This window comes from Falco naumanni, chromosome 4 (assembly GCF_017639655.2).
Source record: "Falco naumanni isolate bFalNau1 chromosome 4, bFalNau1.pat, whole genome shotgun sequence".
Classification (NCBI taxonomy): Eukaryota; Metazoa; Chordata; class Aves; order Falconiformes; family Falconidae; genus Falco; species Falco naumanni.
The window spans coordinates 5,609,158-5,632,518 of NC_054057.1; the positions used below are offsets into that span (position 1 = coordinate 5,609,158).

The following is a 23,361-nucleotide window of genomic DNA, read 5'->3' on the forward strand; positions in this document are numbered from 1 at the left end:
GCTGCCTTTCACACGCTTTGGAGTGATCCCGTGTTAAGTGTCTCAGTGTGAAAGAGGGCTGGCTATTCAGAGGTTAAACACATAACTAAGAAGTATCTGACATGAAAGATGTATTCCAGTATGATTATCACATTTCTGAAGCTTCATATAGGCACACGTTTTCATATTCAAGTAGGAATTATTTTTGATGATTACATATATTTTGTAGTATCTTACATATGTGTAAGACAATTGGTGCTTTCCCTCCCTCAAATGATAGAATGGGGAAAGGGAGGGATGGCATGTGTTTTAACTTTTATCAGTGGAAACTGGTCCAAAGAAAGAAAGAGAAGTTTTTACTTTCCTGTACAAAAGAGAAAGGTATGTAATTACAGTTGTGTATGACTCATAGTTATCTAATCTGAGATTCACAAAAGAGATCCTTTAGATATGGAATGTCTTAGAGGATAAGTTTATTTGAACTTACAACTCTGTTTATGAGAGCATTATTTTTAGGCTACTATGATTAAAGTAGGTATGTGGGATTTTGGGGTTTTGTTTTTAATTCTGGTATTAAAGTCATGCAAGGGGAGAAATGGAATTGTTGGCTGCAAGCAGTAAAAAACCTCTGGATAGTATTATTTTTCATTACTGACTTACGAATGTTTTCTTGTGGCTTAGGAAGACCTATAGTTAAGCATTGGGTATTTTAAGTGTTTTAAGACCTGAAAACTGTTTCAGTCCAGTCTTCCAGCTTGTTTTTGTGGTGACTTGGAAAAGAGTTCTAGGAACTTGGAACTTTTCCAGAAGTATGTGTTGACTCATTTTTGAGGAGAGGCAGCAAGCAGTTAATGCAGTTCAGTTATGATGTGAAACACAAAACCTTTAAAAACCAGCATGGACAGGTGACACTTAACTGCTTTAAAGCCTGTACAAACCAAAGTTGATGGATTTGATGCTGTAGAAGGCATGATTTTGTTACTAATACTAAAGCAAAGTTTTGTTGGTATCGTCAGTATTGCATACTTCCATTTTCTGGAAATGTTGTGATGAAATATTAATGGAAACAGGGTGAGATGCTGAAGTGGATAACAGTTCTTAAAAGAGTTAGGGCTTCCCAAGCTCTGCGTTGTGTTTGTGGTGGCAGGGAAGGTGTGGTATGTATCTGGAGTGACAGTGTTTAGGTTAGAAAGGTTAGGCACAGGCTACTTGTTTCGTAACTCTATTCCTGTAAATGAGAAATGGGTAGAGATGGTAAACTGCAATTGTGGGCAGACAGTGTGTGTACTAAATAAAGGTGCTGCTTTCTTACTGAAGCTGTAAGGCCTTGCTTTGAAATAACAAATGTCAGTTTACAGAAGAGCTAGAACGGGGAATAACACCTTAAAATAACCTGTTTAAGAGTACCCGATGTTCTTAACTTGATGCCAGACTCTCTCTGAGCTGCAATGAGTAAGAGTAGTAACAAAGTAAGGCAGGAGGTGGAAGTAAGGTAGTGGCAGAGGTATTTCATGCTGTCTTGTAAAAGGTGATTTCTGCTAAGAACCATGTTAAAGGAAAGCTTTCTTAAACCTGAGTTTGTATGTTTGGCTTGATATTACCAGGGCCTACCTTTTTAAATGTGTAGTTGATTTTCACCTTGATTCGGGGATACATTTACTAGGTACAGCTTAAGGGAAAAAGGATCTATTCTGTTACTCTTAGCAGTTACAGGTGTAGCAGAGATAAGGAGTTTACACATAACAGAAGCCTTGTTCCAGAAACAATCTGAGGTCAAGAGTGTGTGTCTCAGTAGACAAGTTTTCCGTGGCTTAAATCCAAGAAGCAGCTTTCAACATTTAATAGCTACTGTACTCTCACCACTGTCGTGTGGCCAGGTGTAAGTAGTGTTTACATTTCAAGTGACCCTATTATCTCTGCTACCTTGATGGTTTAGAGCCTTATTTTCCCTTTAAGAAAACAGCTGTGCTTTTCAGTTAATCTTAGTTGATAAGGACAGGTCATTGAACAGTTGTGCGGTTTTTCCACCTCTAGAAGTGAATATTCTATATCAAAGTAGAAAACTTGCTGTACGAGTGTTTTGCAGTTTATCGTGTTATGAGTAGTTAGAAATTGTTTCAGTATTATGAAAGGGATCTGGGAAACTAAGAGAACTTATATGGGAACTTGTAGTAGAATGTCCTGCTAAGGTTTTTTTCAGGTGACAGGTTTACTATTATTCTGCCTTTTTAGATGCATCCAAATTGCAGCTGATCAAAACCCATGAATAGTTCTGTAAAATAAAAAAGTTGTACGGGAGCAGGTAAATACAGGTAATGGAACAGGACTTCATAGTTGCTGGTATTTTAAGATTGTGCTTAGTATTTACATTTTCATGTTCTGTGAATGGCTATGCTAATTTAGGCAGTACAGAACAAGTTTCTTACCCTTCTGAAGCTACAGCATGCATGCTTGAACCTTGAAGAGACCCCTTAATGGTCTAGAAAAAAAAAGTGTGTTTAACAGAAAATAATTTTGAATGCTGCTTATCATGCTAAGCTCTATCTTTTTATGTGGTCAAAAAGTAGATAAATGGGATATGTAACTGCGGCTGAAACAAAATAATTTAGGATGCTCATTAATGATTCTTGCAGAGCAACTTTCATCCATCCTGTAGTGATATCCCTGAACTGGAAAGATTGTTCCTGCTCCTTAGTTTGAGTTGAACTGAGAGGAAGCAAAACCATGTCTCTTCAGACATAGTACAGCTGGTCAGGTATATGAAACGTACTCTGAATCATATGCAACATCAAGAAAATGTTCACTTGCACCACTTTTGTTAGTGCAGGATATTTTGTCCTTATAATTTAGAAATAAATGTTAGCTGTCATCAGTGCTTCTCAAAGTCACAAAATCTGAGGTGTTTTCCTAGTAAGATTTTTTTTTTTTAACGCAATCTTGATGAAGTGAATTTTGGAATTAGGCTGTATTGCTACACCTTTGTCACACATCTTGAAAATTTAGTTACAATATCTGTTACTATGGGAATCCTGTATTAGAGTCTACAGGCAAGTTCCTCAAGACCTCTTGTTCTGTTCATTTATGCAATATTCAGATTCCTATGTAGAAAGAATAATTGCCCTCAGCTTATTTTATTTTATTATTTGTGGTGTCCATCATGAAGGTAAATCCTTAACAAACACTATCAAAACTGTTTTAGACTGCCTTTTGAGAGGGAAAGTTGGCAACCTGGTTGTGTAGATGTAAAACTCAATAGGGCACCTGAAGAGACTAGACATGATTTTCAGTGTTGATGTGTTGTTGCTTTTGGAGGCAGGGGGGTATTGCTGATTTCTACGTTATTTTTGGAAGTTGTTTCTGATTCTTCCAAACACAGTATTACAATATTAAAAATTGCTATACAAATATAGTAAGTATATGAAGTATACTGAGTATACAAATATATTAAGTATACATGTTACTATAAATTCTGAAATTTTTACTTGCATGTTAAGTTACATGCAAATTTCTGGAAAGACATACTGTCAGCTCCTGGCAAGTGGAGCTTAGTACTAAGTTGAGACAAAAGACTGACTTTCTTTTTTTTACATTATGAGATTTCTTGATGGTGACCTAACCAGAGCTGAGTGTAAAAAGAAGCATAGACTAGTCCACCCCAAAATTCATATTCTTTAGCTAGATAACAATTGTATAAATGAAAAAAAAAAAAAATTTTTTTTTTAGCAGTTTTGATATCACTGTTGTCCTCACCTTTGAGGGAAATGACTTGTTACTCTACAATTACATCTTCCTAATGAGTGTCCTTTAGACAGTTGTTAATTTTTTATTTGTTGAATGGTCTCACCAGCTAAGGAACCCATCTGAGCACCCATCAACCCTTCCGTTTACGAATAGCTGCTGACAGGATGTTTCATCTTGCTAAAGATGATGTTACCCAACTTTTACAATCTTCCTGACTCAGTTGGGACTGAGTAGTAGTATTCATACTGAAACTAAGTCAGCATTTTTACATACATCGTAAGTAATTCATTAGAATAAAAACAGTATTACTATTTTGATTTTATTTTTGTTTAAAAAATGTGGTGTATGTATGATGTATAAATCTGCATGGTACTCTATTCTACTTTAAGGAAAACATTCTCGGAGAAGACAGCTTTCATAATAACTTAGATCTGTATTATGACTAAGTGTTGCTTTATGGGAGATTTAGACTTCAGTAATTTCAGTGATTCCTTCACAGGAACTGGGATAAATGTGTAGGGAAAAATAAAATTAATTTTAGCTATGCTTCCTTTCTTATGTAGCCAGTTTAAAGTAGTAGATATTTATATAAATACTGAAGCTTATGTGAAAATAATCTTTGAAGAATGTAGTGCAGCAAAGTGTAAGGTTTTTCAATATGGTACTTTTTCTGTGGAGGTAGAAGACAGTGGTGTATATGAATACCCTTGAGTTGTTGCAGTTTCTAACAAGTAGGGCTAGATTATCTAATAGTCACCTTCAAAACAGATGAAATTGTTCTATCACATTGACTATCATGTAGCAATGTTTTCTTCAGTGTGCATCAGCGTTTAAACTTGAATCAGTTCATGAGAACATCTGCAGCAGACAATAACTTTGCTTATACTTGTTTAAAATTCATTTTTGGAAATGTCCATGCTAATTTTAGCACTTCTTCTTAAAACAGAGTTGTTTTTAAAATGGATACCATTCAAAACAAATGCCTTTTACGTAAACATGTAAAATAAATATTTATTGTAAAATAGACTAAGATGGAAGCAATGCTTTTTAATAAGTTTGACACAAACTGCATCCTAACAGTTTTTAAATTTTTTACACCTCTTTTATCTCAGAGAACGTTATGTAACATTTCTGTTCTGACTGCATCAGAAATGTTACAGAAAGGTAACTAGCTGCAGTTTGTAATCTCAAACATATGTAAAATTGTTATTCAAGTAGCACAGCCATAAAATGAAAGTTTTGCCAAACAGCATCAATTGAAACATAAAACTTCCACTGAACTTGCTGGCCCCAGATTGCTCAAATTTAAAATTTTTGATTAGGCAGAAGAAATAGGAGACTGTACCTGATTCTGCAGCCTGTTTTTTCTTGACAGCTTTTCATAATATTTATCTTACTATTTTTAATCCCTTTAAAATCAGTTGTTCCAAAATTGGCTAAACCTGTGACTTGATGGATGTTGGAAGTCTGAATGGATGACTTCTCCATTTGCAGTTCACTGAAAGCTAATGTTTCACAGCCATTAAAGCTTTTAAAGTATGAGACTTTTTTTTATTTGTGATTTTATAAAGAAAGTTTGAGCTTTTTGCTTAGAAAGGGTAACTCCTACAGGAGGCAAGATTCTCTCTGTAATATTCTTCATATCTTAAAATATCAGGAAATAGATGCGTTTGGGGGCAAGCTGATCCCTTTAAAGCTGTGTGCAGCAGTTGCACCTGAAAGCAGTGTAGTCAGACGTGTAATGAGAATGTTTTTGTGGCCCATGGATGAAGTGGGAAAATCTTTGCAAATGTTTATTTTTAAATACTTCACAAGGGCAGTGTTACGAATGTGGAGGCCTTGTGTCCTTACAGGGTATGGCATCCACTAAGGGCTGAGAGCATCACTTTCTTTATAATGGGTGAAGGGCCAGTCTTTGATCATAATGGGACTTTTGCTTGATTTGCGTGTTTCTAGGTTTTCTCCCCTCCAACAGAAACAACTGTGAAACTACCGTAGGTATGTGTGTGTCTTTTTCTGAGCTCTGCTGCGGAGGCAGGTGGGACCAAGAACCTCGAGCGAGTTGGTCTGACTCGGCTGTGCAATGCAAGGGCAGCAGCCAGCCACCGCTCCCGCAGGTACCGGTGCTGGCTCCTCTGCCTGCCAAGGGCGGTGGATGCTGGCGGTGGGCCACAGAGACCTGGGGTGGACCTGCTGTGCCAGGATCCCCCTGCAGCTCTGGCAGCTGGCACCGAGCTTTTCCTATCGGTGTCACTACCTGCACGTCTAGTGTCATTACTGATAACGCCTTCTTGAATGTTGTTGATTGTGTCAGATGGGAGTATTCAGTGCATTTTTTTTTTTTATGACCGCCACTACCAAGTCCTATTTGGCTTTAAAACAGAAAAAAAATCACTTGTGTGTAATGAGAAATCTGGCATTTACTGCTTCTACCAGTCAACAAAATATGATGCTTTCATTGTGTAGTGAGAAAACACTCCTACTGAGCTGCTTTACCATATGCTCTACATACTAGATCTTTGGATTACGCTTCTCAATTTTATCTGTCCAAGTATTTTAGTATAAAGAGCATATTCTCAGATATGCTTAATTACCAGGAGCAACAGGAGATTTCAGACTGCAGTGCAGGAGGTTTAACAGATTCTAAAATATGCTGTACTGTGGAGACTCTTTGGGCTGCTGCTATGGCATGTAACTGTCCTGTGAATGAATTTTCTTTACTCCTTTGTACAGATTTGGTTAGAAAATCTTATTTCAAATGCTTTATTCTGAAAGCAAAAGGTAATTTTTGTCAAATAATTATTTTGTCAAAGCACAGAAAAAAAAATCCTTGGTGGTAATAGGGCTTTTTTTATGGTCAGGTCATGCATGGGAGACCAAGATTATATTAAAATACTTTATATTTAATTTTACTTCATTAATTCTTTAGAAAATATTTTGACGCTTTCTTGGGAATGTTTCATGTGACAGAAGTTTATAAAAAAAGTTAAAATAATGCAGTTTATTTTGAAATACTTAGTTTCTGTCTCACACTAAGGACTAAATTGTACATTTATTTGCATACTTCAGAAATGTGGCATTACTTGTAATCAGAACATCAAAGAATTGACATAGTAGCAGTATTTTCAGTGTACTACTGACTTGAGCGAATTTTCAGAATTTTTATTATAAATAAATCAACTTTACACAAAAGGGGGATGTGTGTGTAAACTAGGAATTCTACTTGTTCCCTAAGCTTCACCAGAACAGAGAATATTTGGAGAAGACCTTCAGGCTGTAAGTTTTTTTGGGGCATGAAAAGACACTTCTTGTTCTCACTCTTCACTTCTTCCATCCACCTAAGATTATTATTCCCATTTGTGTGCTTCTACCTTTGGAGCAGGGCTGTGGCAGAAGAGTTATAAGGTGTACTAATAAATTGCGTTGAGCTTATTTTTGTGCATGTAAGTACTTTCTGTGATGTAAGGGGAACTAATGTCAAGGCATCGGATAAAGATAGATTTCAAATGCTTCCTATTAGGGTAGTGTGTTTTTGGTGATGAGTTAAAGACATCAAGCAGCTGCTGCTTTTCAGATTTTATGGTCTGAAGGAACAGATTAGAATCTCTCCTGTAGATCCTCTATTTTTTTCATGCTGGGACAAGATTGATTATGACATTATTTGATTAAATAAAGGATTTAGTGTATAAATAAAATGTATGTGTGTAAAAAGTGATGTGTCCTCAGATTATTATGTGAAGATTTTTGGAAAAGTAGTAATTGTCATGGAGTCTGTGCCTTCAGTAGAATGTTGGGGGAACTTGCCAAGAAGGTGGAGTCAGACGTTTGTTGGGTGCATAGTGAAGGGGCGAGGGGGGACCACATGCAAGATGCAGTATTGGAAGTGCTGATTGGATATTCGGAAATCTTTTTCATGCAGCATATTATATGTTGGAGTAGGTTGCCTGGAGAAGCTGTAGATTATCTGTCCTTACAGATACTCAGAGCTTGGCTGGGTGACATCCTGACCAACCTGATCAGAAAGATGGCTTCAGCTTTGAAGTTGGCTATCCTTTGAGCAAGATTGGACCAGATAGTCCACCTCCAGATGTCCTTTAGAACTGTAATTAATGTGTGATCTCTGCAGTTCAGATTTCAAAGCAACAGGATTTGAGAATTCATAGATATTAACATGGCTTTCTTTGCTTTCTCTTGTTAACACGGGGAAGAATGTCCTTCTTTGTATGAATCCTGAAAGACATCTAAGTAACAAAATGATGAGTAGAAAAAAAAGTTCTGTGTGGAATTGGACTTAACAGGGTTGCCACATGAGAGCATTTTTGTATACATGTTTTTGATCTCTTTCAGACTTTAGAAGTCGTTGTGTAGGAGCTTTGGGTAGAAATCGGGGAACTTAAAAAGAGCATTTTCTGTATTGTCGGTTTTATAGGACTTGATATAAACTGGCTTTTCAAATAAGACCAACCATGTGATGGAGACATGTAGCAAGCTCCTGATATTTAAATTTGTTTTGTACTGGTAAGGACCTTGTGTAATAAATACTCTTGATGGATTTGAACAGCTAAGCTTGGATAAAGTCATGTTAGATTAAAATGAACAATTATCTCTTGAGCTTTGTGTTACTAAATTTAGTGTCCAGCAGTCTACTAATTCTATTGATCATTGGTTTAAAGTAATTCTGTAACAAGCTTTGCTCAAGTGTGGTACAGATGTTTGTTTGGATACAGCTTTGAAGGTCATGTAATTGTACCTTTCAAGCTTTTAAAAACAATATTCAAGTAAAAGGTTGTGGTCATTTTCAAAATGATACTGATGCTAATAATATTAATTCCAGCCTTTTTAGAGTTAACTTTTTCTCCATTGCTATTATACTACTTGCCTTTCTGGCTTTGTTTTTGGCCAAGGTGAAGCAACTACAAGTTGTTTTGCCCTGTTCATTGGGAATGAAGAAAAAATACCCCTGTGCTTTTGTTTCATTTTTTTCCTTTTTGTGTTTGTAAGTTAATCTTTATCTGCAACCATTCATCATTCAGACAAGAGTAGTTAAACTTAAGGGAGCACAGACCTACTCAATACAGCTGTCCTTGTATTTAGAGGACTTCCAAGTGCTCTGCTTTGTGGAGTTAGAACTAAAGTTAAGCTTGTCCAGCTGTTGTTATGCAGTTTTGCCCTGCCTTTTGGAGTTCAATATACCTGCGACATGCTTTTGGGTAACCATGACAGTGTACACAACAATAGTAGTTTTGGATTTCCTAGGTAGTAGAGGAGATGTCTTTGTTTATGAATGTCTGTGATACCAAAAAAAAAAACAACCCACCAAACAAACAAAACCCCCTCTCCTTTTTCAAGGAACAGGCTGGTGCACTCATAAGGTGGTGTTTGCAATAGCTGAACTTTCCTTGGTTAGTTTGTTGTACTGCCACCCCCCATGCTTGCTCTGGGAAAACAAAAATTATTGAGGCTGTTTTTCAACATCAAGGTTTTTTTTCTTGAAATTAATCTGATAGAATGACATTGAATTGCAACGCATGTTACTTAATAATCACTGAAAATCATCTTGCTCTTAAGTGTTTCACATTTGCCCCAAAATAGAGCTGCAGGTGTAGCAGTCTGATCTCTTGGCATACAGAGGAGTGACTGGGGGAAGGTGTTCTTGTTTCACATTCGCCCCCGTGTGAGGAAGTCTCCTTTCACACAGCAGCCACTTCTGGGCAGCGTGGGCTGAAGGGCAGGATAACCCACTGCTGCCTGTTCCCACGGCTTTGTGACAGCCCAGCCTGCTGGGGTAGTGAGAAGGCACTTCAAAGTTTCCTTCTGGAGTAGAAAGTAATGCTAAATGTAGGTTGTGGGCTGGCTGCCCAGGTGGAGGACTCAGTTGAGCAGCGAGTGTCTGCTTGGTGTGCCTTGAAACATCTGAGGCACCTGGATGTAGTGATAGCTGAGAGTTCAGTGCATTTTGGGTAGGAAAAGTGATTTGCTGTGGTTACAGGGTGTTTAAAAACACCTTCTGTTTGTTGCTTACTTCAGCTAGGTTTTCCCTAGCTTTTAGCTGCCCCTCTGCAACATACCTGCTCTCCTCCAAACTTTTCTACTGAAAAATTTTCAGACTGCAGTTCTGTAAAAGGAGGTGGACTTCTTGTTTCCCTGTTCCACCATGCAGCAATGTGGTCTTTGGCTATAGAAACCACACTGTTACAAATGCTAATTTTTGCAATAGCAGGATGAATTGTTTAAGATTGAGGCTCTTGAAAAAAGTTGCATGGGATTTTGGTTTGTTCTTTGGTATAGAAAACAGTGTGGCTTTTTTTGTCTTCATTTATGGGAAAAGTAAGAGATCAAAATGTGGAAGTCATCCTTATTTTTCAGGAAGTAAAATCTCGAGCAATTTCAGATTCCTGAAATTTTCTAGAAAGTAATCGCCTGCAAGTTTTTTTGTGCAATGATTAAAGCACGTGCTTAAAACAGTCTTACTGATATTAAACAAAATGCACTTCTGCTAGAAATACGTTTGAGTTTCTTTGAGGAAAAATAGTTCCTTCATAAAATCAATCGCTGACAACAAATAGAACTGTTTATATATAAGTATAGTTTAATACTTGCTAATTGAATATATAAAATAATACAAAAAATCCTAACGGGGATGATGACAGTGAGTGGTGGGTCAGTTGGTTGACTAGGCAGCTTTGAGTGTGGTTTGGTGAGTAATGCAACTATTTTTCAACTGAGTACTTTTGCTTCCCCTATACATAAGGCTATTGTATTACAAAGGTATCAATAACGTTAGGGGCCACCTACTCATATATCAAATGCATTAATTTATGTTTAGGTGCCACATTTGCATTAATTTCTCTGGGAATTTCATAGTGCATAGTAGTTGTGGAGTCCAGGCTGCCTGGCAAGGGCTGAGTGTGTTCTTGTTGGAAGAAGCTCACAAAAAAGCACCTTTCTCTAAATGGGACTGACGAATGCTTCAACAAATTAATCTGTTTTCCACTCTTACATGGAAGCAAATAGCTTTTAATATGCTAAATTTCAGATCTGGTCATAGTTGATTCTAATTAAAACTAGTATGTCAAGAATCAGGTCTTGTAACTTGGAAAGGAATCGTGACCAAATTAATTAAATGTTGAACTTATTAATGCATTATCACTGATTTTCGCTTAGTCTTTTTGCTTATGTAGCACTGTAAAAAGTACTGCTTTATGAAAGTTTTGGGCTTACAAATTCTTCAAATTTGATGTTCTACCACATTTTCTTTAAAACTCTGCAATCACCAGAATTTTTTAATGTCTGTAATCTTGAGAGTGTGTGTGTGTGCACATGCTATACACTCATATACATGCATGTATGTGTACAGTCACAAGTCCTAGGGCTTGTTTGTCTTCTGTAAATTTGCATCTCTCAGAGCTGGAAAACCACTTCCTTTTCCTTTTGTTAATGTCAGTCTCCTGTAATAACAGTTTCATACGGTAGAAGAGTATTTAGTGTTAACCTCCAGGCTTATAGTTAAGGTGTTTCTTCCTGACTCTGTTGTAAAAGAAAATATTATTGTATATGCTGTCTCCATTACAGGAGACATGGTAGTAATGTGTTCGTGACAGTCTGTTGATGGATTTCTTTTGCCAAGTTGTTGATGCTAGTATTGCCGTAATGTGAAAGGACAAAGAAAAAGACGTACATATTTTAGAGGAGTGGAGTATATATTAATTTGAGGATGCGCTACCTGAATTTATTTAAAAATTCTAGAATAGGAAAAAAATCCCAACCTTCTCTTTAAGTTATTTGACATTTTGGCATGTTTCCCAAAACAAGTTCCTTTTATGCTCCTAATCTGATGCTTATGTTAATGGTGTAGTGGAGTATTGTGTTCGCCTAGATTTGTTACATGCTACTTGAAGAAATATTGGCAGTTCATTTGAGCAGAGAAGGCTCCTTGCAGACTTGATAACTGATGGTTAATTTCTGAACTGAACTACGAGATTACATCTTGCCATTTTAACAACTATCCTGATACGATTCCCTTCAAAAAAGAGGATCATCATGTGATTTCTCTGCCTTGCGTTGGTGTTTATCAAGTAGCTTCTTCCAGTGTTGCAGGTCAAGCTTGTGTTTCTATGTCACTTGTTTCACAACAGAGTTCATAAAATGAACGAGAACATGGCCCAATTTAACAGGGAAATGAGTGTAGCGCTAGTTCCTTGGCATCAGGGAAGGACAGAAAAGAAATGTGGTATTTGTTCACTAAAGGTAGTTTTGCAGAGTGCTTTTGTGTTTTTTTGTCAAACTCTGCCTTTTTGACACCGACACTAGATTTGGGCAGGAGGTAATTTTTAAAAAATTGTTTCCTTTTTAACTTTCTTAAAAAGGCCACAGAGCGGTGTATATTGGAGTTCACGTCCCTTTTGGAAAGCAAGGCCGTCGGCGACACAGACATCGTGGGCACAGGCATCACAGAAGAAAAAAAGAAAAAGAAACTGACAGAGAGGATGGCCGAGAGTCTCCATCATATGGTAAGAAATCTGTTGTGCTAGTTCTGTTTGTCTTGAAAATAAACTTGCAGTAGTTACTCTGTGCTTAAATGGTTTTTCTGCTGTTCTTTTACTCTCAGTGTAAATAATGTCTTTCTGTGTACAGTCGGGTGAGGATTTTGTGGTCGTGTTTTATCTAAATCATAAGTTGTTGGACCTCATCCAGCTGTCTGCGTGAGTGTTCAGCAGCCTGCACTGAATAGGTTAGAATAGAGCTTCGTAATACTCGCCTGTAGCATAAAAATCTCTTATTTAAATTGGACACCTTTTTCCAGATTGTGTAGCCTTGTATTATGCTTTCTCTGTCACTCAAGATTCTTGAAAGTATGAATGTAGCTGTGAAGCAGCATTTGCCATGGTAATTTGATCACTGACTTATTAAAATATTTACTTCAGCCTTCTTGCTTTCTGTTACTAAAGGAATTGTACTGCCTTCTAAGTTTTAGTTTTGGATCAGACAGCACTCCCCTGGCCTGCCCTTTGTCATCAAGATATGGCGACAACTTTGTCTTACCATTCTTTGAAATGAAATTATTTGGCAGTACTCTTAGCAGTTTTTCTTTGAGACCTCTAATATACTTCTATCCTAGACGGTAATGAATGGGAAAGTTACGGTGCGATGTTCCACTTCAGGCATGAGCCCTATGCTGTTCACTGGCCAGTTTCCCGGGGGGGGCGGGGGGCGGCAGGGAAGTGTTTTCAAATTGGAATGCTTTGACAAGTCTCCTTTCACCATTCTCCTACAGTTCTTAGTTTCATCCATTTTCAAAACTTGCCCTCCCAAATACAAATGATTATCATTTGGTCTTATGGATGTAGTGTCTTACTGTACAGGTTCTGAAGCAGCAAGTAATGTTAAATAGGTAGAAAATCAGTTCTGTCTTCTGGTTACTTCTCTATCCCGAATACACAGGGTATGGCAGGATTCTTAGGATATGCTGTTTTTGGAAAAGAGATAAGCTGCTGTAGATCTTAACTGATAATAAATGCTTTTTGTATTCAGGATCTCATTTCAGAAATATGTTATTGGATTACGATGTATGCCAGAACAATAATTGGCAAAAAAAACCCCAAACAAACACCAAAATTCAGGTCTGAAGGAAGTTTATTAGTAATTCAGATATTATGCCTAAACTTAAAAGGTGATCTTCCTTGTGCAGTGGAAGCATACAGTTGTATGTTCAGGTCTAGCAGCTGTGAGAGTGATGTTTCAGTGAGCAAAGTAAAATTTTAAAAATTGAGTTTTACCCTGGATTTTCCATCTCTAATCTTCCTTGAGTTAACGTGATTGCTGTTATTGAACCCTTGTAATCTGAAAGCTCTCCCTTGAGTTGAAACAAGATCTGTGTATAGTGTTAAAAATGCCTCTAAACCCATGTGTTTTTATTGGTGTGGTTTTTTTAAGCTTTGCTAATAGCAGTGGAGTCCACTACTTAATATTTAATCAGTAAAGATAGTTAAATTTTGTTAAGAGTTATTACTGAGCCTGTTCCACTAGGCATTATGCTCTGAGAAGTTAAAATATTTCCTCAACATTTCAGGTGTGTAGTTTCTACTTTCTGATGCTTATTTATGTACAGTGCTCCAACCGTGCAATGAGAAAGTTAATAGTGTTTTCCCTCCTATGTAAGTAGCACCAGGCCACTGAAAAATCTGCTGCTCTAATGATATGAGTGCCTGGGTACCCGCTGTGTGTGGCGGAGGGGGAAGGCAAGACAGCTCAGCTATTTAGCATCTTGAACTGTTACTAGGGCAACCGACATATGTCAGGCTGCTTGTTTCTGACAACCTGTGGGTTTTTGTTAGTTTCCCCCCTGCCCCCCTCCTTTTTAATTAGTGTCTGTGTCATGATGGTATCATTTTGTTCTCAGAGCGAAAACAAGGTTTCTAGCTCTCTGGTATATTAGTTTTTACTTTCTTTAAATAATTTTGCTGTTGATGTTTATTTTCATGTTGTTAACATATAGAAGAACTAATGTTACTTTTGCATTATGTAAACTTAAAATTTCTAGATGTTTTGTTTTCAGAAGCAAAGAAAAATTTTAAAAGGGAGGCTCCTTTTAAAGAAACGTCCATGTTTCTTTTGTTCCTTTTGAAGACATTGTGCTGCATATTTCTAACTGAAAGCAGGAGATTTAACTGTTATGTGGTGCTTCTTGCGTAATAGAAGTATGAATTCTTTTAATTGTTCAATTTCTGCTTTTCTTCAAGACACACCATCCCAACGAGTGCAATTTATCTTGGGTACTGAAGATGATGATGAACACATTCCCCATGATCTCTTCACTGAAATGGATGAACTGTGCTTCAGGGATGGAGAAGAATACGAATGGAAAGAAACTGCTAGGTATGCTAAAAGTAGACTGTTCAAGCTCTTATCTTCTAGTGGTTTTATTTCAGAAGAATTGCAAACCAGGTCTAGGTTAGAATTTTCCTGAACTGGAGGAGTTGTTCACTCAATTCATGCTCAGCAAATCAAAATGTTTGTTCTGGCTGTCCAGCTCTGGAAGAATCGATATGGTTCTCAAAGAGACCCTCAGTCTTACTGATGCTGTGTTGACTGGTCATGCCAAATGTTGTAAAAAGCGCTTAGTTATATATACAAGCGTTCAGCCCTGGAGCACAGTATCTGCAATCTCAGAAATCACTTTGCTGTATTATTGCTGATATATTAATTGTCATGAAGAACATTGGATATTTACATATGTTCTTCTCAGGTAGTATTCCATTAGTATTTTGCAAATTGCATGCATGAACGTTACAGGATGCCATGATTATTTTTGGCTCATGTTGGTTAAGTTGCTTCCTTCTGCATAGGTGGTGTACTAGATTCTTCTGCATTCAGTACTTCTAATTACCTTATTGCATGCTAGCTTTTGCAGAAGTTCAATTTACATAATGCCTGTAAGGCAGAATCAAGATCGACTTGTAGTTACACATACTAGTATTACGTAGCTCTTGTGTCTGACTTAGCACCCTATGAGACTTGAACGTGGTATGTGGTGTGTTTCAGACGGTTTTCAAATCCTAACATACTGATGAGATAGAGATATGCAAATCGCATAAAAAGGCACAATCCCACACTTGTTCACAAGAACTTGTGAGTAGACAGGCATTGTTCAAACCAAAAGAAAGAAAATGGGTGAAAACTAAAACAAGTGAGTGTGGTTAACAGGCCTGACAAAAATGTTGTGACTGTCAATGGTTGGATTGTGTGAGAAAATGAAAGCTGGTATGAGCTGATGGGGTTTCCAGTTTCATGTCATACAGAAGCCACAGGGAAGAATGGGATTGCTTGCCACGTTGTTGGTCTTCCAGGAGAAATACAAATATGTGCATACATTTCAGGTGGCTGAAATTTGAAGAAGATGTTGAAGATGGTGGTGATCGGTGGAGCAAGCCTTATGTAGCAACTCTGTCTCTGCACAGTCTCTTTGAACTGCGAAGCTGTATTCTTAATGGGACGGTCATGTTGGACATGAGAGCAAACACACTAGATGAGATAGCAGGTTGCAGCAAAACTTTTTTTTTTTAAATACTCCTAAATTTTAATCTATAACTTGATGTTTTTGATGGTGTCTTTTTATGTTCTTGAAAATATGTATTGAAGGAACAGGTATGTGCATGTTTACTGCAGTTTTCTTCATCTGGTTGTAAAGAGCTGATCCTGCAGACTTCACTCCCAAGGAGCTACAACTGGATGAGTAGGACCTCCTTTATTACATATTTTAGGATGAGGCCCAGAATTTACCTTTATGTTCTAATCCCCGAATGTGTTCTTTGTCTTTGTTTCTACAGATGAAATGTAAATATCTGCCAGAACATTTTAGGACTTATTTGTGCACTTTAGTACCATAATTATTAATCATAACTTGCCTGATGTTAACTTGATGCCATTAGTGCAGTTGATTGTTGCACATCTGATATTTTTTTCACCTTTATAAGAGGTGAGCAGAAATAAGTTTTGTACATGTTGTTTGACCTATGTTGAGTGTCCTCACTAATCACATGGTCATTTTGGATACTATAAAACCAGCTTTGAAGACTTTTTCATATATAGATACATATACCTGAATATATCTATCTATATATATAATCTGCTTAGCCTGAATGCCTTTGAACTAGTTTTACATAATTTTCCTGGTATCTCTTGCTACAGGTACCACACAGTGGAATGCCTTCTCAGGAATCATGCTAGGCTTAGGGCTGACCAACATGTATGTGAAAGACAAGGTGTTTTGGCATTAAAAACTTTGGCAGTGCTTGAAATCTTTTTCTTGTTTTGATTTGAAATCTGCGAAATTCACTCGGGAAATTAGTATTCCCTTCCTGTTTTCCTGACTTACTGGGCAAGAGTGTTCAATACATGGTTTGTAAAAGTAATGTTTTGGTTTATAATTTATTTTTAATAATTAGCAATAATCTTAGTACATAAGAAAAACAGTCATTGCTTAATTCTGTTTAAACTTTTTTAGTAGCAGGTATTTTAGTTGGAACTACGATGTCTTAAGAGATTGCATGACTTTGTTTCAAGTTAATTGTAGGTGCCATTACGAAGCATGTATGGTAACACACCTTGGCATACAAATGTACTGTCTTATTTCCATGAGCCAGGAATACCTAGCAGGTGTTCTTGGTTCTTACGCAAAACAGAGGAGGGAGAGGGTGGTAGGTTTCCTTTTGAGAAGCTATAACAAAAGGCTGTATTGCCAGTAATAGAAGGAAGGTGCATTGTACTGACAAAGGCTTCGCTGCATACAGTTTTGTTTATAAGTTATTCTGAGCCATAACCTTTTTCACTGTGAGAAGTTCTATGTAATTGTAGTTTACCAATACAGTTGGGTTCTCAAGACTTCAGCTAAGACTGGCAAACTATAATAAAAAATTGTCAAATAGGTTCATGTTGAGTTGTGCAACAAACAAAAACCAAGTTTGTTTTTTAATAATAATAATAATAAAGGCAGCTAAGAAATCGCAGCAGGTATTTTTGCAGACATGAAGGCTTTCTTTCCTGATGTGAGCACACGGATGGGATGTCCTTTCAAAACTTCATGTTTGACGGCTCATTAGGACATAAGTAGCTTTTGTTTCATGCTTCCTCTTATAAAGCACATGAATTTCTTGAAGTTCGGTAGAGAGCCTTAGGAATTTAGGGCCTCTTAAGGTGATGACAGAGGAGTTAGGGAATTAATCTCATTCTGTATACTTTCAAAATAGGGAACACCAGGTTAAGACTGTCATAAGTCTGTTCTCCATTTGTTTGTGTGTTCACTTCTAGTGGGGAGTTGTTGAATACGTATATACTTTTTTTTTGGAAGGGAGTCGCCACTGAAAGTTGAAGTAAATGACCACAAATTATAAAATACTAAGTAACTTATTTCTTAAAATGATGCTACTAATAAATATTGTCCCTTGGATCTGCATGTTGTGCTTTGCTTATTCTCACATTTGTGTGTTTAGTGAGATCTTTGAATATTTCCTGTGGATTCTTGAAGATGACTTTGCTAAAGAAAAGACTGTTTTTTAAAAAAAGTTGTTTTTTTAATCATTATTTGGTGCAACTACAGCGCTTGAGTGTGGTGAAAGGAAGACTGACAGCTGTATTTATAGTCTTCTTTTTTTGTTGTTGTTACTGTGTAGATATGGTTTTGGACAACATGATTGCCTCTGGACAGCTGGATGAATCCATAAGAGAGAATGTGAGAGAGGCTCTTCTAAAAAGGCACCATCATCAGAATGAGAAAAAGTTCAGCAATCGGATTCCCCTGGTTCGGTCTTTTGCAGATATAGGCAAGAAACATTCTGACCCTCACTTGCTTGAACGAAATGGTGAGATAAGTTGTAGCATCCAGTTTGTTCTAACCTGTTAAATAATGTTCTCACTGGGAGATGAAGGAAAATTCAGCTGAATGTGAGCAGATAAGTGTTTCCTTCTTGATAAGCAAAGAACTAATGATAACGGTGTGTGCTATGTGTAGCTGTGGATGATGTTTCTGTATATTTTTGAATTTACTCAAACATTCTACTCCTGCCTGTAATACATAGCATGCGTTATTGTTTTAAAAGTGTAGAAATGGACCTGCATTGGTCTTAATGTTTCTTAGGATATGCTTGAATAAAATGCGTAATGTTTGAGGAATCTCAGCACTGGGCATAGCTTTATATGTTTGTCAGATGGATCCTACTTGCTTATTCAGTCTTTATACTAGAGATTTACTTGTCATGAGTTCAGTGATGCTGACAATTACTGTGTTTTAATCCAATATTATGTTAATATGACTAGAAAAAGTTCAGTATGCGAATAGTGAAGAAATTATTTTTAACTAGGATGCTTTATTTTTACCTTGTTTTGTAGAGGAGGATGTAACGGGGGAAAAAACCCACAACTAAACCCAAGAAGGGTATTTGCAATGCTTTTGTAGGCTGTACCACATCATTTATTGAAAATATTCTGGAGTATCAATACATTTACTTTAGTTATCGAGGTGCAAATAGCAATATATGCTGCAGAGCAGCATGCTTTTATTCTTACTTGCCTTAGAGCCTCTTATTTCCATAGCTGTTCTTCATATATTCTTTTACCTTACATTAACTAAGACACCTACAAATTAAACTGAAATTATTTAGTCTAGTAAAAACTTAGTACCGATTTCAGGAATCGCTCCTTGAAGTGAAGTTCCTTTCCTGCCTTGAAAGATGCATCATTGCTTAAAACATGTTCCACGTAATGAAGTGCTTGTTGGGAGCTCTCAGTTTGAAACAGACTTTGGAGTATGCCCCAGCAAATATCTAAGCTTGTTGATACTTTTTGTTAGCTAGTGAATATATGATGCACACCTAAATATTTGTCTGACAGTTTCAGAATTATTTTTTCTACAATGAAAATACAACTAATTTATATAAGAGCATAACTTCTTGTATAACTTCTGACCTTCCTGTTTCATTCAGCCAACGTGAATATTTCACATATAAACTTGGTTTTACCCATCCTTGAACACCTGTATCCCCAGTGGCAATACTGAGAATTTTTGATTTGAGGTCTCTTGCTTGTCACTTGCTTTTCATGCATCACTTATACTTTCCAGTGCATTTTATTCTTGGCATTATTCCTACAACAGAATATGGGATATATGCTGAAAAAAGAAGCCAATATAACATGGTGAATTCTTTGCCAGCATATACTGATTTACTTTTTCTTTATAATCCAATGATCGCCCTCTAATAAACCAGTAAACCAAATATGCATATGTGCATAATACTTTTTAGGCTCCTTTTTATACCTTTGTGTGTTGGGACATCTCATGTTCCTGATTCTTCACAGATACACTGACAGAAGTCCAGTTATTACTGTAGTGATTAATGTAGACAAAAATCATCCAGTTTGCTCTGTTGGTCCTCTTTACTGCACTGCTGTTTTAATAGCTGATCTCTAATTCTTAATTTAAATCAAGCTTGTATCTGTAGGATCCACTCTTCCATTTTTGGGGGGGACGGGGACGGGGAGTGGGGCAGGACAGGACAGGGGAGCGACATGGGTGGGCAGGACGGGGCTGGATGATGACATGGATGGAAAATGCATGTGACCTTTACCTAGGCATACTTTCTGCGCCTCCTTTCTTGTAAGTTTTTGTAGGATTGTTCAATGTATTGGTCTCTGTAGTGCCTGGCATAAATGTGAAACTGAATGTGTCCAGTTTGCTGTTCCCTTGCTTGGTGGCATGGTATGTGAAAACAGCACATTTTTGATTTCAGGGATTGTAGGAGAAGTAATCAATGCTCTTGTCAAGGAAACTGCCATCCCAGGAAAAGTGTGGTAAAAGGGAGGAATGTTATTGCTAAACCTTATAAAGGAGGTACTGATATGAGGACAGACAGTCTCTCTGCCTGCTTAAGGAAGAACTGAAATCTATTACAAACTTAAATTTGTGGGAACTGTGGCAAGACTATGTTCTCTTTAGATAAAGTTAGTGAGATACGGAAACTGGATAGGGGAAAAAAAGTAACAATGCATTTTGGCGAGACGTGTTTAATTTTAGGCAGATGAACATATTTGGTAAGTCACAGCAAGAAGAAATGGAGAAGTGACTATCTTAAAAAAAATACAGAGACTACAGCTCGCTAGGAAACTTCTTGTTTTAGTAAGACTTAATGGAAGACAGTTGCATTTAACACGACTAGGTATGTTTGCTCATGTTCATTTTGAAATATTTTAATTTAAAAAATCGATAATTCTATATAATTGTTGCAGTTAACTGAAGTCCTATAATGTTTTGCGTGCTGCTATTTTTAATGTATTTTTTGGATGGCATTAGAGGTAGCTGCTGTGTAATTAGGAATAAGAAATTCTAGGAAAATTTAAGAGTCAGTTTCAAGAAACTTCCCCCCCCCTATTAACAAATCTTACTGACTTGAAGATAATATCTTCTCCCACTTATCTTTGGTGCTCTAATTAGTACTCATCAGAAATTCTGACTTCTCTAATATCTGGAATAAGATTTGCTCTTATCTTTTGTATTACTTGCATGAGTATGACACCTTGGCCTGTAAAGCTTGCAATTTACTATGTAGATTGTTAATACTTATTTGTGTCTTTTTTTTTTTTTTTTTTTAGTATATCCCTGTTGTAAGCCTCATGGTGTTTAATTTGTTTTATCTCAGGGGAAGGCCTTTCAGCCTCCCGCCACTCTTTGCGAACAGGTCTCTCTGCCTCAAATATTTCCCTGAGAGGAGAAAACCGTTTGTCAGTTCTTCTCAATTACCTTCTTCCTTCTTCAAGAGCTGGAACCCCGGCAGCCTCAAGGTGTACAACCCCCGTAACTACCCCACAAAACACACCACCCTCCAGTCCTACCTGCAGCCACCCGCCAACCACAAGTGCCCAGCCAAGTCCACTTCAGGGCAAGGAATTGCTGGTGTCACCTGCCAGTGATGATATTCCTTCAGTAATAATCCACCCACCTGAGGAGGACTTAGAAGTACAGGAAAGCCAGGAAAAGAAGACAGAGGAAAATATTGACAAAACACCAGGCAACTATTGAAATTTAAGCTGTCCATGTGTGATGCGCACTGCATCTGGATCACTTGCATTGCAATGTTTTTGGCACATAACTTGGGCACAAGGGAATTATAACTGTTACCTCTGCCTGCATGTTTTGTTTTATTCTCAGTTGTGACTGTTTTCTTGTTCAGCATTTTTAACTTTTTAGCTTTTAACTAAAGCCAGCAAAAAAAAAATCTTTAATTAACCTTCATTTGTGTAATTAAAAAGGAATATAGTGTTAAAATACAATACATAAGCAAAATGTCAAAAATGGTGGCCTTTTACTTTCACTCACCTGCAGTCCGTGTCAGGTTTTGATTTGTTGTTTTTGTCAGTTGAGTTATTTTAAACCAGTGGTTGATATTCTGAGATGGCTACAGCTGAAGATGTAGTGAAGTATTAGCGATGAATATGAAAAGAATTAGAAAGGATGCAGTCATCAGTGGTGTTCACAGCGTAGTTTTATCGTGGAGTCTTTAAGCAGTTTCATTTTAAAAACTAGGGCCATTAAAATCAGTAGTGGTTTGGTGGAGCTGGCAGGTTCAGTTCCCCGACAGCCGTTTCCAGATAGCTATCCATTAGTGCACTGCTTCAGCATCAGGCACTTGGTTACTGTTTTGTGTGTTTGATATGTAAAATAGGATAAGATAGTTAAGAGTTTATAATTATAGGTCAGAGCTCAGCAATTTATGAATTTGTTGTCTTGCAAAGCTGTTGTTCTTCACATGTAAAAATGTATGTAGTTGTATAGATAAGTTGAAAGAAAGGATGGAAAGTTCTGACAGTTTCTTTAATTGTTTATAGTAAATGTTTCTTAACTCATGCATTCTGCATGCATACTGTTACACTTGCTTTACTTTTGCAAAATTACCACTTATTTAGAGACTTCAGTATTCTTCTAGATAGATGATATTTTCAAGCAGATCACCTTTCTTTTTAGCCTTCAGGCTCCTCCTGACTCTTTTTCTTTATTTTTTTCTTGTACCTTGCCAAAATCTAGACTGTAGGTTTTTGTCCCTTCTCCTTATGTGCATGGGATGGGGGGTTGGGGAAACTGTGCTCAATTCTTTTGTCAGGGGGGCTTTTCTTGGTTTCCTTCCTCACTTGTTTAATAAGTAAGAGCATGTTTTTACATATAGCAGTGAAACTATGCTGGCAGAAAAAAGGCTGTGGTTATCTGCCTTTTCACATCTTGCAGCCAAGTCACTGAAAAGGAAAGAACGTACTGTGCTGTAGGCTGGCACCTTGAGCTGGAGCACAGGCCCCTGCCATACTTAATCTCAGAAAAGCAGAAATCTCTTTCTCCAACTTCCATATGGGAAGTTAAGAGAATTCCCTTGAAGATTGTTCTCTGTCTTGGGTGATCTTTCAAAGGTAATTAAAACCCAGAAGTAAAATAATGGCTATAATTGGTTTTCCAGTTCTCATTTTTCTTCTCATCTGGCAGAAATGACAGCGTGCCAGACCCAAGATCTTTAGAACCCAAGAGAAGGCAAACAAATGAAGATCAAATAGTTGATGCTATTATTATCAGTAATAAAACTTTCCACCAGAATCTCCTCCAAGTCAAGTTCAGATTGCCTTTGTGTCTCAAGGGAATGTTTCTCATAAAGGTCAAATCTGAAAGGGATGGTTTCCCAGTTAATTCATAAATAAGTCTTTCCAGAGAAAGATGAACACCAATAATGGTGGAAGACATTTTTGTTTTCTGGGTTTTTTTCCACCTTTTTTAATTCAAGAAATCATCTGACCACAGGAAGACGCATTTTCCTTAGAGATGCCTTTGAAGTCATTCTCAGACTGTGACTTCAGGGCTGAACTGGGCTGATCTCTGTCTTGGAAGACAGACTCAGAAGGGAACCCTGAAGAGGAAGTAATCTTCCTTGTATTAAGTTTAAAAAAAAAAAAAAAAAAATAATCTTCCGGGTCCATTCCACTATAGGTTATGGTCTGTATTGCCTCTCTAGTAATTCAGAACATTGCAATCTGAATGCTTCTTCCACGCCAGTATGATTTGAGCTGGGTTTGTTTCCTATGAGCATTAAGAAATGTGTTAATTTTCTAGTAGGTGGC

The 23,361-nt window shown here is 37.2% G+C and overlaps 1 protein-coding gene across 5 annotated transcripts in view; it reads left to right on the forward strand.

Moving 5' to 3' along the window:
* The window catches only part of SLC4A7 (solute carrier family 4 member 7), a 97,623-nt gene that overhangs the window by 37,463 nt on the left and 36,799 nt on the right, over positions 1-23,361 (forward strand). For 3 of the 5 annotated variants that reach the window (XM_040589426.1, XM_040589428.1, XM_040589427.1), the window contains exons 3-6: positions 12,087-12,230; positions 14,460-14,595; positions 15,597-15,757; positions 17,889-18,077. In XM_040589426.1, the coding sequence (XP_040445360.1) occupies positions 12,087-12,230; positions 14,460-14,595; positions 15,597-15,757; positions 17,889-18,077 (630 nt within the window). The other 2 variants (XM_040589430.1, XM_040589429.1) reach the window with 2 other exon arrangements.